This window comes from Rosa chinensis, chromosome 7 (genome assembly GCF_002994745.2).
Source record: "Rosa chinensis cultivar Old Blush chromosome 7, RchiOBHm-V2, whole genome shotgun sequence".
Classification (NCBI taxonomy): Eukaryota; Viridiplantae; Streptophyta; class Magnoliopsida; order Rosales; family Rosaceae; genus Rosa; species Rosa chinensis.
Genome location: NC_037094.1, coordinates 40,665,057 through 40,679,397, shown reverse-complemented (window position 1 = coordinate 40,679,397; position 14,341 = coordinate 40,665,057). Strand labels below are relative to the sequence as shown.

The 14,341-nt window shown below is 40.6% G+C and overlaps 1 protein-coding gene across 1 annotated transcript in view; it reads right to left on the bottom strand.

Annotated features, from left to right (window-relative positions):
* Positions 1-484: 484 nt before the first annotated feature.
* The window catches only part of LOC112175918, a gene marked incomplete at both ends in the record, with an annotated part of 102,879 nt that continues 89,022 nt past the window's right edge, over positions 485-14,341 (bottom strand). Inside the window, 4 exons of the mRNA XM_024313655.2 lie at positions 485-1,171; positions 1,640-2,172; positions 2,266-2,530; positions 12,876-13,881. Coding sequence (XP_024169423.2) covers positions 485-1,171; positions 1,640-2,172; positions 2,266-2,530; positions 12,876-13,881 — 2,491 coding nt within the window. The remainder of the gene's footprint in view (positions 1,172-1,639; positions 2,173-2,265; positions 2,531-12,875; positions 13,882-14,341) is intronic.

The window sequence follows — 14,341 nt, the reverse complement described above, 5'->3', positions numbered from 1 at the left end:
ATAAAAGTGTAAATCCCTTCCCCCACACTTAAATATTGCATTGTCCTCAATGTAATCAATAAAAAGCATGCAATGGAACACTTAAGCATATAGGGAGGAAATTTACGAAAATGACTACCAACATAAAGAAAAATTGGAGAAGTAAAAGGGAGAGATAAAACAAATCTGCGTTGATGACTCCTCCACAGCTACTTCAGAATTGGGTTGCCTCCCAAGCAGCGCTTAATGTTTATAGTCTTTCAGCCTAGACTTGTACCTCCTTTTAATCCTCAGGGTTTGGAACATTTTGGAGGGGTACATCCTCCACTTCATGTTCCACAAATGCCTCATAGTAAGGCTTCAAGCGATGGCCATTCACTTTGAACTCGTTGCTTGTATGTTCACTCTTTATCTGCACAGCTCCATGAGGAAACACATGAGTGATAACAAAAGGTCCAATCCAACGAGAACGAAGCTTACCTGGGAAGAGTTTGAGACGAGAATGGAAGAGAAGAACTTTTTGACCCACAACAAAAGTCTTTCTTCGAATCATTTTGTCATGGAATGCCTTAGTCTTATCCTTGTAAATTTTAGCACTTTCAAAGGCATCATTCCTTATCTCCTCTAACTCTTGCAATTGCAACTTCCTATGAAGCCCAGCTGCATCCATATCCATGTTGAACTGCTTCACAGCCCACCAAGCTTTGTGCTCCAACTCCACAGGTAAATGGCATGGTTTGCCATAGACAATTCGATATGGTGACATACCTATGGGAGTTTTGTATGCAGTTCTGTAGGCCCACAAAGCATCCTCTAGACGCAAGGACCAGTCCTTCCTGTTAGGGTTCACAGTCTTCTCCAATATCCCCTTGATCTGACGGTTAGAGACCTCAGCCTGCCCACTAGTTTGTGGGTGATAAGGTGTAGAAACCTTATGTGTGACATCATATCTCTTCAAGAGAGCCTCAATCGTCCGATTGCAAAAATGGGATCCTCCATCACTAATGAGAACTCTAGGCATTCCAAACCTGCTAAAGATGTTAGACTTGATAAAATCTGCAACAACCTTAGAGTCATTAGTCCTAGTGGCCTTTGCTTCCACCCATTTGGAAACATAGTCCACTGCAAGTAAGATATAGAGAAACCCAAAAGATGAAGGGAAAGGTCCCATGAAATCTATACCCCAGACATCAAATATTTCAACAGTTATTATATTGGACAATGGCATTTGATCTCTAGGACCTAGATTTCCTGTTCTTTGGCACTTATCACAAGTTAAACAATAGGCATGTGCATCCCTAAATAATGTTGGCCAATAGAACCCAGACTCTAGCACCTTAAACGCAGTCTTCTTAGACCCAAAGTGTCCCCCACATGCTTTAGAGTGGCAAAAAGAAAGTATAGCATTATGTTCATGTTCAGGCACACATCTCCTAATCAATTGATCAGAGCAATACTTCCACAAATAAGGTTCATCCCAAACATATTGCTTAACAGTTTTCCTAAGCCTATCCCTATGAGCACGTGACATGGTATCAGGAATCTTTCTAGACACAATATAATTCACAATGTCTGCATACCATGGTTCACTTACCTGGATTCCAAAGAGTTGTTCATCTGGAAATGTCTCCACCAGAGGGAGATGGTCTTCTTCATGCACCAAGCGACTCAAATGATCAGCTACCACGTTTTCACTACCCTTCTTGTCCTTGATTTCCACATCAAACTCTTGCAAGAGTAGGATCCATCTGATGAGCCTTGGTTTCGCCTCCTTCTTGGTCATCAAGTATTTCAAAGCTGCATGGTCAGTAAAGATAGTAACTTTGGTACCAAGTAAGTAAGAGCGAAACTTCTCAAGGGCAAAGACAACTGCAAGGAGCTCTTTCTCTGTGGTGGAGTAATTCATTTGTGCATCATTGAGAGTCCTTGAGGCGTAGTAGATGGCATAGGGCAGCTTTTCCTTCCTTTGTCCCAAAACGGCTCCAACTGCGTAGTCAGAGGCATCACACATTAACTCAAAGGGCAAGGACCAGTCTGGAGGTAACATGATGGGGGCAGATGTCAACAACTCCTTAAGCTTGTCAAAAGCTTCTTGACACTCCTTGTCAAAGTGAAATGGCACATCCTTCTGGAGTAGTTGACATAAGGGTCTCGAAATTTTGGAGAAGTCCTTGATGAACCTCCTATAGAAACCTGCATGGCCAAGGAAAGAACGAATCTCTCTCACAGAAGTGGGAGAGGGTAAGTGACGCACAATATCAACCTTGGCTTTATCAACCTCTATACCCCTAGCAGAGACAATATGTCCTAGAACTATTCCTTGTTTAACCATAAAATGGCATTTTTCCCAGTTTAAGACAAGGTTAGTTTCCATGCAACGTTTCAAAATTATCTCCAGATTATTAAGACAATCATCAAAATTCTTTCCAAAAACTGAAAAGTCATCCATGAATACCTCTATGATTTTCTCAATATAATCTGAAAAGATACTTACCATACACCTCTGAAAAGTACCTGGAGCGTTGCAAAGTCCGAAGGGCATACGTCTATAAGCAAACGTTCCAAAGGGGCAAGTGAAGGTTGTCTTCTCTTGGTCTTCATTTGCAATTGCGATCTGGTTGTAACCAGAGTATCCATCCAGAAAACAATAGTAGTCATGTCCAGCTAGGCGCTCAAGCATCTGATCAATGAATGGCAGAGGAAAGTGGTCTTTCCTTGTAGTTGCGTTGAGCCTCCTATAGTCAATGCACACTCTGTGGCCTGTGACTGTCCTTTGGGGCACCAGTTCGTTATCAGCATTCTTTACCACAGTGATCCCAGACTTCTTGGGCACGACCTGAACTGGGGAGACCCACTTGGAGTCTGAAATAGGGTAGATCACCCCACAATCAAGGAGTTTGATAACCTCCTTCTTCACTACTTCCATCATTGGAGGGTTGAGACGACGTTGAGCCTCTCTAGTAGGTTTCGACCCCTCCTCCAGAAGTATCCTATGGACGCAAGTTGTAGGGCTGATTCCCTTGATGTCCGCCAATGTCCATCCTATGGCGGTCTTGTGTTGCTTCAACATTTCCACCAACTTCTCTTCTTGTGGAGTCGTTAGTGCAGAGGACACAATCACTGGTAAGGTTTCCTTGTCCCCTAAGTAGACATACTTCAAATGGTCTGGAAGAGGTTTTAGCTCAAGTTCTGGGGCCTGGACCACTGAAGGTAATGTCTTGTTAGTGGGTAACTGAATGGACAAAGGAGGAACAGACTTACCTATAAAGGGTGATGCCTCAAGGAAGGAGACGTTTTCAATGATTTTCTCCTCACAAGTGTCTTTCAACTTGTCCTCTGAGATGGTGACGCCTTCCTTTGTATAGCCTACCCCACTCTCAAGGGTAGTGACTAGGGTATCCTCATGCATAACATCAAACATTTTCTGCGCAAGTTCATCTAAAATGTCAGCAGAAAAACAATCATTAACCTCTAGGGGATACCTCATGGCTTCAAAGATGTTAAAGCCAATAATGTCACCATCGAACTCCATTGTAAGAGAGCCTTCATACACATCAATCTTCGTCCTAGCTGTCCTTAAGAAAGGGCGTCCCAAAAGCAATGGAGTGGAACTTACAGGGGAGTCCTCCATTTCCAATACATAAAAATCAGCTGGGAAGATAAGATGGTTAACCTGTACAAGCACATCCTCCAACAAACCTCTAGGGTATGCATTGGATCTGTCAGCTAACTGAATGATAACATTGTCAGATTTAAGTTCCCCTAGACCTAGGGTTTCATAAACAGAGTAGGGCATAACATTAACAGATGCACCTAGGTCTAGCATGGCATTCTTAAATCTAGAGTTACCAATAGTACAAGGAATGGTAAAGCTTCCAGGATCCTTACACTTTGGAGGGATCTTCCTCTGAATTAGGGCAGAGACATTCTCACTTACCTTTACCACCTCCTTTTCACGGTTTACTCTCCTAGTAGTGCAAAGCTCTTTGAGGAACTTGGCATACTTAGGGACTTGCTTGATGGCCTCTAGGAGGGGTAGGTTTACTTGCACCTTCTTGAAAGTTTCCAAGATAGCTTGGTCACTTTCATCCTTCTTAGATTGGGCAAACCTGCGTGGGAAGGGCATGCAAGAAGAAGAAGGGTTAGCAATAACCGAATTTGATAAGTTAGAATTATTACCTTTGATTTCCGGTTTTGCCTTTAAAGATGAGGATGCCTTGGTCTCTTCTTTTGACGTTGCAGGGTCCTTCTCAATACCCAACTTGGTGGGTTCTTGGTCTTCCTCAATTTCTATGCTCATTTGGACCTTCTTGGGTTGCTTGGGTGGGTCCACAAATGGTCTCCCACTCCTCGTAGTCACAACTGATGCATTCTCCACATTACCCTTAGGGTTAGGTATTGTGCCACTAGGAAGCTTCCCAGTCTCATGAATCTTGCTCATGAAGTCCACAACTTGGCCCATCTGTTTCTTAAGATCTGCAATATCCTTAGTGTGGGTCTGTTGTCCTTGAATCAAAGCTTGAGTAGAGTTTGTCAAGGCCTGGGTGGAACTAGTCAAGGCTTCCAACGTTTTGTCATAGTGAGACATTGAAGGTCCTGAGTTCTGTTGAGGCGGAGGCATGTAGGGCCTTTGAAAAGATGATCCTTGGAATGAAGGCCCTTGAGGACGTTGGAAGTTCCCACCAAGAGGATTCTGAACGTTATCATTGTTGGTCCACTTGAAGTTGGGATGGTCCCTCCATCCTGGGTTGTACGTATTGGAGTAAGGGTCATGTCTAGGACGTTGAGGTCCTCCTTGGTATCCTCCTTGATATCCTCCAATAGCATTTGCAGATTCCCATCCTCCATTCTCATTAAGTTGAGGGCACTGATCTGTAACATGCCCTTGCATAGAGCATACCCCACAAGCTAATGTTGCACTTGGTCCCTTGGAACTTACCACTTGGTTCATGAGTAGAGTAAGCTTATTCAGTTGGTCCTCAATTGCAGTATTCTTGCTCATCTCATGCACCCTACGAGTAGAGTGTCCTACTCCCTCATATTGTTGGGAGTTTAGGGCACGATTAGCTATAAGCTCCTTCCCAACTGTAGGGGACTTATCCACAAAAGCTCCTCCAGCTGCAGCATCCAACATTTGCCTTTCCAAGGGTAAGAGTCCTTCATAGAAACATGTGAGTAGGGTCTCATCCTTCATCTGATGTTGAGGACATTGTGCAAGTAAGGAATTGAACCTCTCATAGTAAGCAGCATAGGACTCATCATGGGCTTGCTCTATTCCACTGAGCTTCTTTCTAAGTGTGATGACCTTAGAAGCTGGGAAGTACTTCTCCAAGAAGGCCTTTCTCATTGTCTCCCATGAAGTGATACGTCCTGCAGGAAGTTCATATAGCCAATCCTTGGCTCTATCAGCTAGAGAGAATGGAAATGCTCTCATCTTAAGAAGGTTCTCATCTGCCCCTTGTGGTTGCATGTTTGCACAAACAGATTGAAATTCTCGAACATGCTTGTTAGCGTCCTCCATATTAAGTCCATGGAAGATAGGGAGCTTGTGCAACAAACCACTCTTTAGCTCAAACTCTGCTTGTCTTCCAGCTGCAGGGGGAGGGTATACTATGCCTGTAGGGGGTCCTCCTTCAACAGTTGCAGTGGAAAGTTCCCTAATAGATGCCATTCTCTCTTCTTCGACTTCTTCAGGTGGTGGTGAAGGTGGTGGTGTAGAGTTGGACGAAATCACAGGTGAAGGTGAACGTGAAGGAGGAGATGGACTTGGTGTAGGTGATGTAGACTCCTCAGAACAGTAGGTCCTCTTCCCTTGTTCGTTAAAGATGTACCCTCTGTGTGTCGAAGGGGAAGGGCTTGTCTGTTCAAGAAGTGAAGGACCCTTCAAGCGAGCGAGCCTTGCTTCAATTTCCTTTAGTGTAGAGGATCTAAAAGGCTCGGTCATTCATAGGAATCCTGAACATCATCAAAATTCAAAGAAGTTAGCAAAGTATAAAGTGAGTTAATTACAAATTAGTGATTTATACATCAACCTTATTATTCACGAGTCACTATTCACAAGTTACTATTCACGACTTTACTATTTATGATTTATACAAGTATAAAGAGAAGTATAAATTAAAAACTATCCACAATCTTTTCACAAATAAACCACAAAAGAAATTTATACAAGTATAAAATGTACAAAACAACACAATTTACAAGTGGAGGTTATGTTCAAGTATCTTATTATCTTTACAAAATAAAGTTAATATCTCAATTGATTACAAGTTGTAAGTCGAGCCCAATAGAAACCACTACTATTGGTGAGATACGATCTAGGGATAGTCGCCTAGACATAAGTCACTTCCCTTTGTTTCAGAAGGCTAGATGGCCAGATTAAGAGGTAAGTGAGAGGGAGGACTCATTTTGGTGACACTACGGAGGCTACTCCCTCATTGAGGTTTAGGCCCCTATTGGCTACTCCCACATTGTGGTTTACGCACGGTCTATAGTATCTCTGAGATCCAATTTGAACCCATCACCCAGGGTCTCAACCTAAGACACCACCTATATGCCCCTTACTCAGCTTGGAAAGGACTCATGTGTTAGACAGTTCTCCAAATGCTAATAAAAGCCGCCCTCAACCTCATAAGACCTTAGAAAGGCACTAATGAAGGGTTAAGGCCAATATTAACAAAAGGGCCCTTATCTACTCATACGATTTTACACACTTATAACAAATCAAGAATGTAACCATATTCACAATTAATTCTTTACATTTCCTTTGTTTAACACGATTAGACACCATTTACACAAAACTTTCACACAAACAAACAAAACGTCACTATTCACATCTAATTATTATTATTATTATATATATATATATATATATATTTTTTTTTTTTTTTTTTTTTCACGAAATTAAGTAAAATTACTTCTATTCTTTCCTTTTCTTTACAATTATTTTCAACACTTAGGTACGGGAACAGGGAGTCTCGATGTGCAATGGGACTGAAACAGCAACCCTTTTCAAGACTATGTTTAATCCAATATACCTTAGGTGCATCACAACATTTTCTTTTGTTATAAATACCATTGATTTCAAATTCAATTCCAAGCGGTAAATCAAGAGGACGTGCGGCCCAAGTATAGTCGTCTAGACACAAAGTCCCTCCTACATCCTTTGGGCAACCTTACTGAAATGGCCAGGTAGGGGAGGGCGACCACGAGAGGTAGAATCCATTTTGGCATGAGCTACTCCCACATTGTGGTTTAGGCTCATTTGCACGCACTTCTGGATTCAAGAACCAGTCATGAGCGTTGTCCCCTTCCTAGACACCATCCCACATAGGCTATACTTACTTGGATATAAAAGGTCCTAAGTGTGAAGACAGTTCAATGAATGTTAATAAAGGCCGCCCTCAACCTTAAGGGACCTGAACTAGGTACCAATAAGGGGTTTAGGCCAATATTAATAAACACGACTTCACCTATTCCATCTTTAATTTACAACCTACAATTAAAATTCGTATTCAACAATATAAATAACAACCTAAGTAATTAATCTACTAATTTTCGACAATTACAAAATAATTAACGAATAAATTTTTTTTTTTTTTTTTTTCGGTCACAATATACAAAACAAATATTCACAATATGGCAAATGATTTTTCAATCCCCGGCAACGGCGCCAAAAATTGATGTCGCTCTTGGGAAGCGACCAATTTAACCCTGAAATGTCATTAGTCGTATAAAGTAAATAGGGATCGTTCTATTCCGGGGATTGAGGGTACACCTGTCATTGTCAAACAATTAAACAATTAAAATTAAAACAAAGTATAATATTTACAAAATATAGACATATTTACGAAAAAGGGGGAGTTTTTGGTTTTTGGTTTTAATTTCCGAAAATAAAATCTAAGTTACCTAAATAATTAAAATGCAAAAACATAAAAATACAAATGGAATGCAAGAACAAAGATCAAAGTCGAAACTCATGATTAAAATTAATTCAAGTTCATCATTGTTCATCATAGTCATGCAAGAGGAGTTGATCATGTGAAACATTCAAAAGCAAACAATTTCCCATATTTTACTTTCAATGCTAATTAACCTAAGCGAAAGCACCTAGATTAATTCTATCAAACATGCAATCAAGCCCTAGAAAGCTAGTCAATCATGTCATGTTTAACGCAATAAACACCTAGAAAGGCTATCAACTCAAATGTGCAACTTAGTATGAAAAAGTCCACCTAATTGCAATCTTCTTTGATTAAATTCGGTTTTTGTACAAAACCTTTACTACTTATCGATTCAAGAACACAAAACCAAAAAGTTGATTCATGTTCTCAAATTCGTAGCAACAATCACATAAGAACCCTAAATGTTTCGAACCATTCAAGATAATCATACAAAAGACTTCTATCATGCAAATTTAATCAAACACTCACACAAAAGCAACCATAAATCGCAATATATGAATCTGAAAATTAACAATTCATCATAAAATTTCAGAAAACAATACTTGTTCATACATATGTGTCAACTAAGGCAAAACCAACGAAAATACAAAGCAAAGGTACAAGGAGAATCGGATTACACCGTGATGAAGATGAGATGAATGAAGTGATGATGTGGTCTCTTGAATTTCGAAAGCAATCTTCAAGGTGGAGGGTGGATGGTGTGCACGGCTTGTCTTCTTCTTCCTTGGCCTTGCTTGCACTTCGTGGTTGCCCTAGAGGATGGAGAAGAACACGGCTAGGCTAGAGAGATTTCTGAATTATTTTCTCAAAGTATAAACGCAAAAGTATGGAATTTTCGGGCCCCTTGACGTTGAGAGAAGAGAGGAATATATAGGGGACGGCTTCTAGGTCTTCAATCCGTCCACAACCCTAGCAAAGCTCACGGCAATCTCTTGCTTCCTCCATATAATTTTCTCCAATGATTTCGTGCCACATAAGCCCTATGAGGTGGTGCAACCAATCACAAAATTCCAATATAAATTCCCTAAATAATCTTGCCGAAATATATATAGATATTTTCTGATTTCCTTCACCAATTTCGGCAACAATATACTTAGAGAATAAAGGGGGACGAACCTAGACTCCTTTGAGAGCTTTTTGTGTTCAACACATATTCTCTTTCCTTTAAAAGCTCCCTAAGAAATCTCCACGAAATCTCTTTATTTTTTTCTGATTTTTCCTCACGGCAAAACCCTAGTTTTTCTCTTCATTATCTTTTGCCGAATTCCCTAGGGTTTGCACGGCATCCCCTTGTTTTCCTCTTGGCTTGGACGGCTAGGTCTTCTAGGGTTTTATCTCTTGATTTATTTCCATAAAAATAACCCTAGAAAATCTCCTTTTAATTTCTGATTTTCTTGGACGCCACCTCCTTGTTTCTCTCTTGCAATTTCACGGCAACAACAACCTTAAGGGTTAGGGTTTGCGTCACAAACCCTAATGTCATGGGCTTTGATGGGCCTTTATCCAATTTGCCGAAAATCCAAAGAGTTCTTGGGCCTCGTTGCTTCATCTTCAAGCCTTCTCATTTTCCAACGCAAAACACAATATTTTTCCATTTCTTTTTCATGGTTGCGTTGGAAACTTGCTAGGGAAGCCTTCCTCCATTTTGTAGGATTTCCTGGTTGGACTAGGAAAGCTTGTTTCTTCATTTCTGCTCAAATGTGTGGGCCATTTTCTCTCATGTTCGTTCGTCTTGATGTTCGCAAGCTCCTCTTTCCATTCGTGCGTTCATTTCCACTTTCTAGCTCGGAGGTCCTGAAAATAGAAACTATACTTAAAATAGAAACTTTCTAAAAAAATGAAAATAGAAACTTACTAAAAATGAAAAATAGAAACTTTCCAGAAATGAGAAATGAAAAATGAGAAATGAGAAATGAGAAATGAAAAATGAAGACAAAAATGGAAACTTTCTACAATAAGGAACTTTCCCAATCAAAGAATGGAAACTTTCCCAAACAGGGATTTTTCAAGGAAATGGCGCAGAAAAGTGTAGGGAAATGCAGTTAAAACGTCGCATTAAAATGCTCCTATCACTCTTGTAACTCATCTCCACATCAAGGGCTGTCCCATCTTAAGGATCAAAAAGGTCTTTTCAAGGGTTGTACTGGGTTAAGGCTCAAGGTTTAAAGAAATGAAAGGTAAGGATTTATCAAAGTGTCCTAAAAACCTAGCAGAGCATATGTAGATGTAGAGACCTCAAGAAATCCACCAAGGCATTGTAAAAACGTCACTTTCCCTAGAGGTAACATAAAAGGGGCCTAATGTCTTCATGTTGGGCCCAATCTTCATTGTAAACTTCTCCTGAACTATAGTGAATGGACAAAGGCCAAATTTTTCTGTAGTGGGCCTTCAGTTCAAAGTAAACTCCAAAATCACTAAGTATGGGGGACTAAAATCCATAAATATTTCTTTCTTTTCTTTTCTAGCCGTACATTTTTTCTTTTCTTTTCATTTTTCACGGCTTTCACATATTTTTTTCTTTATGGACAAGTCTACCCCCACACTTGAACTTTCACCTCTTCTCAATCTTCATTCTCAATGCCAAATCCTTAAGTAATGTCCCAAAAGATAGCTCCACTAAGTTTTTAGAACAAAGGGTAGGAGTGTAGCTATACTAAGGTTCAGGGTTAAGGATTTTAAGGGTGATGAAAGAAAAGGCTTAATGTAGGCTCAAAGGGGTTAAACTAGGGGAGTCCCACGACGGGCACAAATGGGGACACAAGTTTATATGGCAATGGTGGTAATTCCTAGGATGCCTCTGTCCCTTCCAGAATCAGGGCCATGTATTGATAACGTCTCAACAAGCACAAGAGCGAATTCTAGCATTCTTTAGTCCATCAAACTTAATCTATGGCAAGTAGTCAATCAAGATGAAAGAATAATGAGATCATCAAAACATCGCCAAGAAAATAAGAATATATATTTTCGATTCACTCCAAGGAAAAGGGACATGGGTTCAAATATCTCACATGGGTTTATATGAATCAAAACTCATCTTAACATGCTCATATTCTGTACCAAAGTTTCGAATTCCATATCCACTACAAGGCACATATTTTTCATATGTCTAAATTAACCAAAGAATACCATGTTTAAATCATCTCAATTTTGTGATCCTCTTTTAGTCATGATTTCAGAGATATAGAATCATCCTAGACAGTTGAAAGGGCATCCTAAGACTCCAAAACAAAAGCAAAAGCAACGAAAATTTTTTTTAAATTTTTGACATTTTTCAATTTTTTTGTATTTTTCAATATATATGACTCAAAATATGACTCAAAACAAAAGTATAAATCCCTTCCCCCACACTTAAATATTGCATTGTCCTCAATGTAATCAAGAATAAGCATGCAATGAAACAAGTAAGCATATAGGGATGGAATTTACGAAAATGACTACCAAAATAAAGAAAAATTGGAGAAGTAAAAGGGAGAGATAAAACAAATCTGCGTTGACGACTCCTCCACAGCTACTTCTGAATTGGGTTGCCTCCCAAGCAGCGCTTAATGTTTATAGTCTTTCAGCCTAGACTTGTACCTCCATTTAATCCTCAGGGTTTGGAACGTTTTGGAGGGGTACGGCCTCAACTTCATGTTCCACAAATGCCTCATAGTAAGGCTTCAAGCGATGCCCATTCACTTTGAACTCATTACCTGTTTGTTCACTCTTTATCTGCACAGCTCCATGAGAAAATACATGAGTGATAACAAAAGGCCCAATCCAACGAGAACGAAGCTTACCTGGGAAGAGTTTGAGACGAGAATGGAAAAGAAGAACTTTTTGACCCACAACAAAAGTCTTCCTTCGAATCATTTTGTCATGGAATGCCTTAGTCTTGTCCTTGTAAATCTTAGCACTTTCGAAGGCATCATTCCTAATCTCCTCTAACTCTTGCAATTGCAATTTCCTATGAAGCCCAGCTGCATCCATATCCATGTTGAACTGCTTCACAGCCCACCAAGCTTTGTGCTCCAACTCCACAGGTAAATGGCAAGGTTTGCCATAGATAATTCGATATGGTGACATACCTATGGGAGTTTTGTATGCAGTTCTGTAGGCCCACAAAGCATCCTCTAAACGCAAGGACCAGTCCTTCCTGTTAGGGTTCACAGTCTTCTCCAATATCCCCTTGATCTGACGGTTAGAGACCTCAGCCTGCCCACTAGTTTGTGGGTGATAAGGTGTAGAAACCTTATGTGTGACATCATATCTCTTCAAGAGAGCCTCAATCGTCCGATTGCAAAAATGGGATCCTCCATCACTAATGAGAACTCTAGGCATTCCAAACCTGCTAAAGATGTTAGACTTGATAAAATCTGCAACAACCTTAGAGTCATTAGTCCTAGTGGCCTTTGCTTCCACCCATTTGGAAACATAGTCCACTGCAAGTAAGATATAGAGAAACCCAAAAGATGAAGGGAAAGGTCCCATGAAATCTATACCCCAGACATCAAATATTTCAACAGTTATTATATTGGACAATGGCATTTGATCTCTAGGACCTAGATTTCCTGTTCTTTGGCACTTATCACAAGTTAAACAATAGGCATGTGCATCCCTAAATAATGTTGGCCAATAGAACCCAGACTCTAGCACCTTAAACGCAGTCTTCTTAGACCCAAAGTGACCCCCACATGCTTTAGAGTGGCAAAAAGAAAGTATAGCATTATGTTCATGTTCAGGCACACATCTCCTAATCAATTGATCAGAGCAATACTTCCACAAATAAGGTTCATCCCAAACATATTGCTTAACAGTTTTCCTAAGCCTATCCCTATGAGCACGTGACATGGTATCAGGAATTTTTCTAGACACAATATAATTCACAATGTCTGCATACCATGGTTCACTTACCTGGATTCCAAAGAGTTGTTCATCTGGAAACGTCTCCACCAGAGGGAGATGGTCTTCTTCATGCACCAAGCGACTCAAATGATCAGCTACCACGTTTTCACTACCCTTCTTGTCCTTGATTTCCACATCAAACTCTTGCAAGAGTAGGATCCATCTGATAAGCCTTGGTTTCGCCTCCTTCTTGGTCATCAAGTATTTCAAAGCTGCATGGTCAGTAAAGATAGTAATTTTGGTACCAAGTAAGTAAGAGCGAAACTTCTCAAGGGCAAAGACAACTGCAAGGAGCTCTTTCTCTGTGGTGGAGTAATTCATTTGTGCATCATTGAGAGTCCTTGAGGCGTAGTAGATGGCATAGGGCAGCTTTTCCTTCCTTTGTCCCAAAACGGCTCCAACTGCGTAGTCAGAGGCATCACACATTAACTCAAAGGGCAAGGACCAGTCTGGAGGTAACATGATGGGGGCAGATGTCAACAACTCCTTAAGCTTGTCAAAAGCTTCTTGACACTCCTTGTCAAAGTGGAAGGGCACATCCTTCTGGAGTAGTTGACATAAGGGTCTCGAAATCTGAGAGAAGTCCTTGATGAACCTCCTATAAAAACCTGCATGGCCAAGGAAAGAACGAATCTCTCTCACAGAAGTGGGAGAGGGTAAGTGACGCACAATATCAACCTTGGCTTTATCAACCTCTATACCCCTAGCAGAGACAATATGTCCTAGAACTATTCCTTGCTTAACCATAAAATGACATTTTTCCCTGTTTAAGACAAGGTTAGTTTCCATGCATCGTTTCAGAATTATTTCCAGATTATTAAGACAATCATCAAAATTCTTTCCAAAAACTGAAAAGTCATCCATGAATACCTCTATGATTTTCTCAATATAATCTGAAAAGATACTTACCATACATCTCTGAAACGTACCTGGAGCGTTGCAAAGTCCGAAGGGCATACGTCTATAGGCAAATGTTCCAAAGGGGCAAGTGAAGGTTGTCTTCTCTTGATCTTCATTTGCAATTGCAATCTGGTTGTAACCAGAATATCCATCCAGAAAACAATAGTAGTCATGTCCAGCTAGGCGCTCAAGCATCTGATCAATGAATGGCAGAGGAAAGTGGTCTTTCCTTGTAGTTGCGTTGAGCCTCCTATAGTCAATGCACACTCTGTGGCCTGTGACTGTCCTTTGGGGCACCAGTTCGTTATCAGCATTCTTTACCACAGTGATCCCAGACTTCTTGGGCACGACCTGAACTGGGGAGACCCACTTGGAGTCTGAAATAGGGTAGATCACCCCACAATCAAGGAGTTTGATAACCTCCTTCTTCACTACTTCCATCATTGGAGGGTTGAGACGACGTTGAGCCTCTCTAGTAGGTTTAGACCCCTCCTCCAGAAGTAGCCTATGGACGCAAGTTGTAGGGCTGATTCCCTTGATGTCCGCCAATGTCCATCCTATGGCGGTCTTGTGTTGCTTCAACATGTCCACCAACTTCTCTTCTTGTGGAGTCG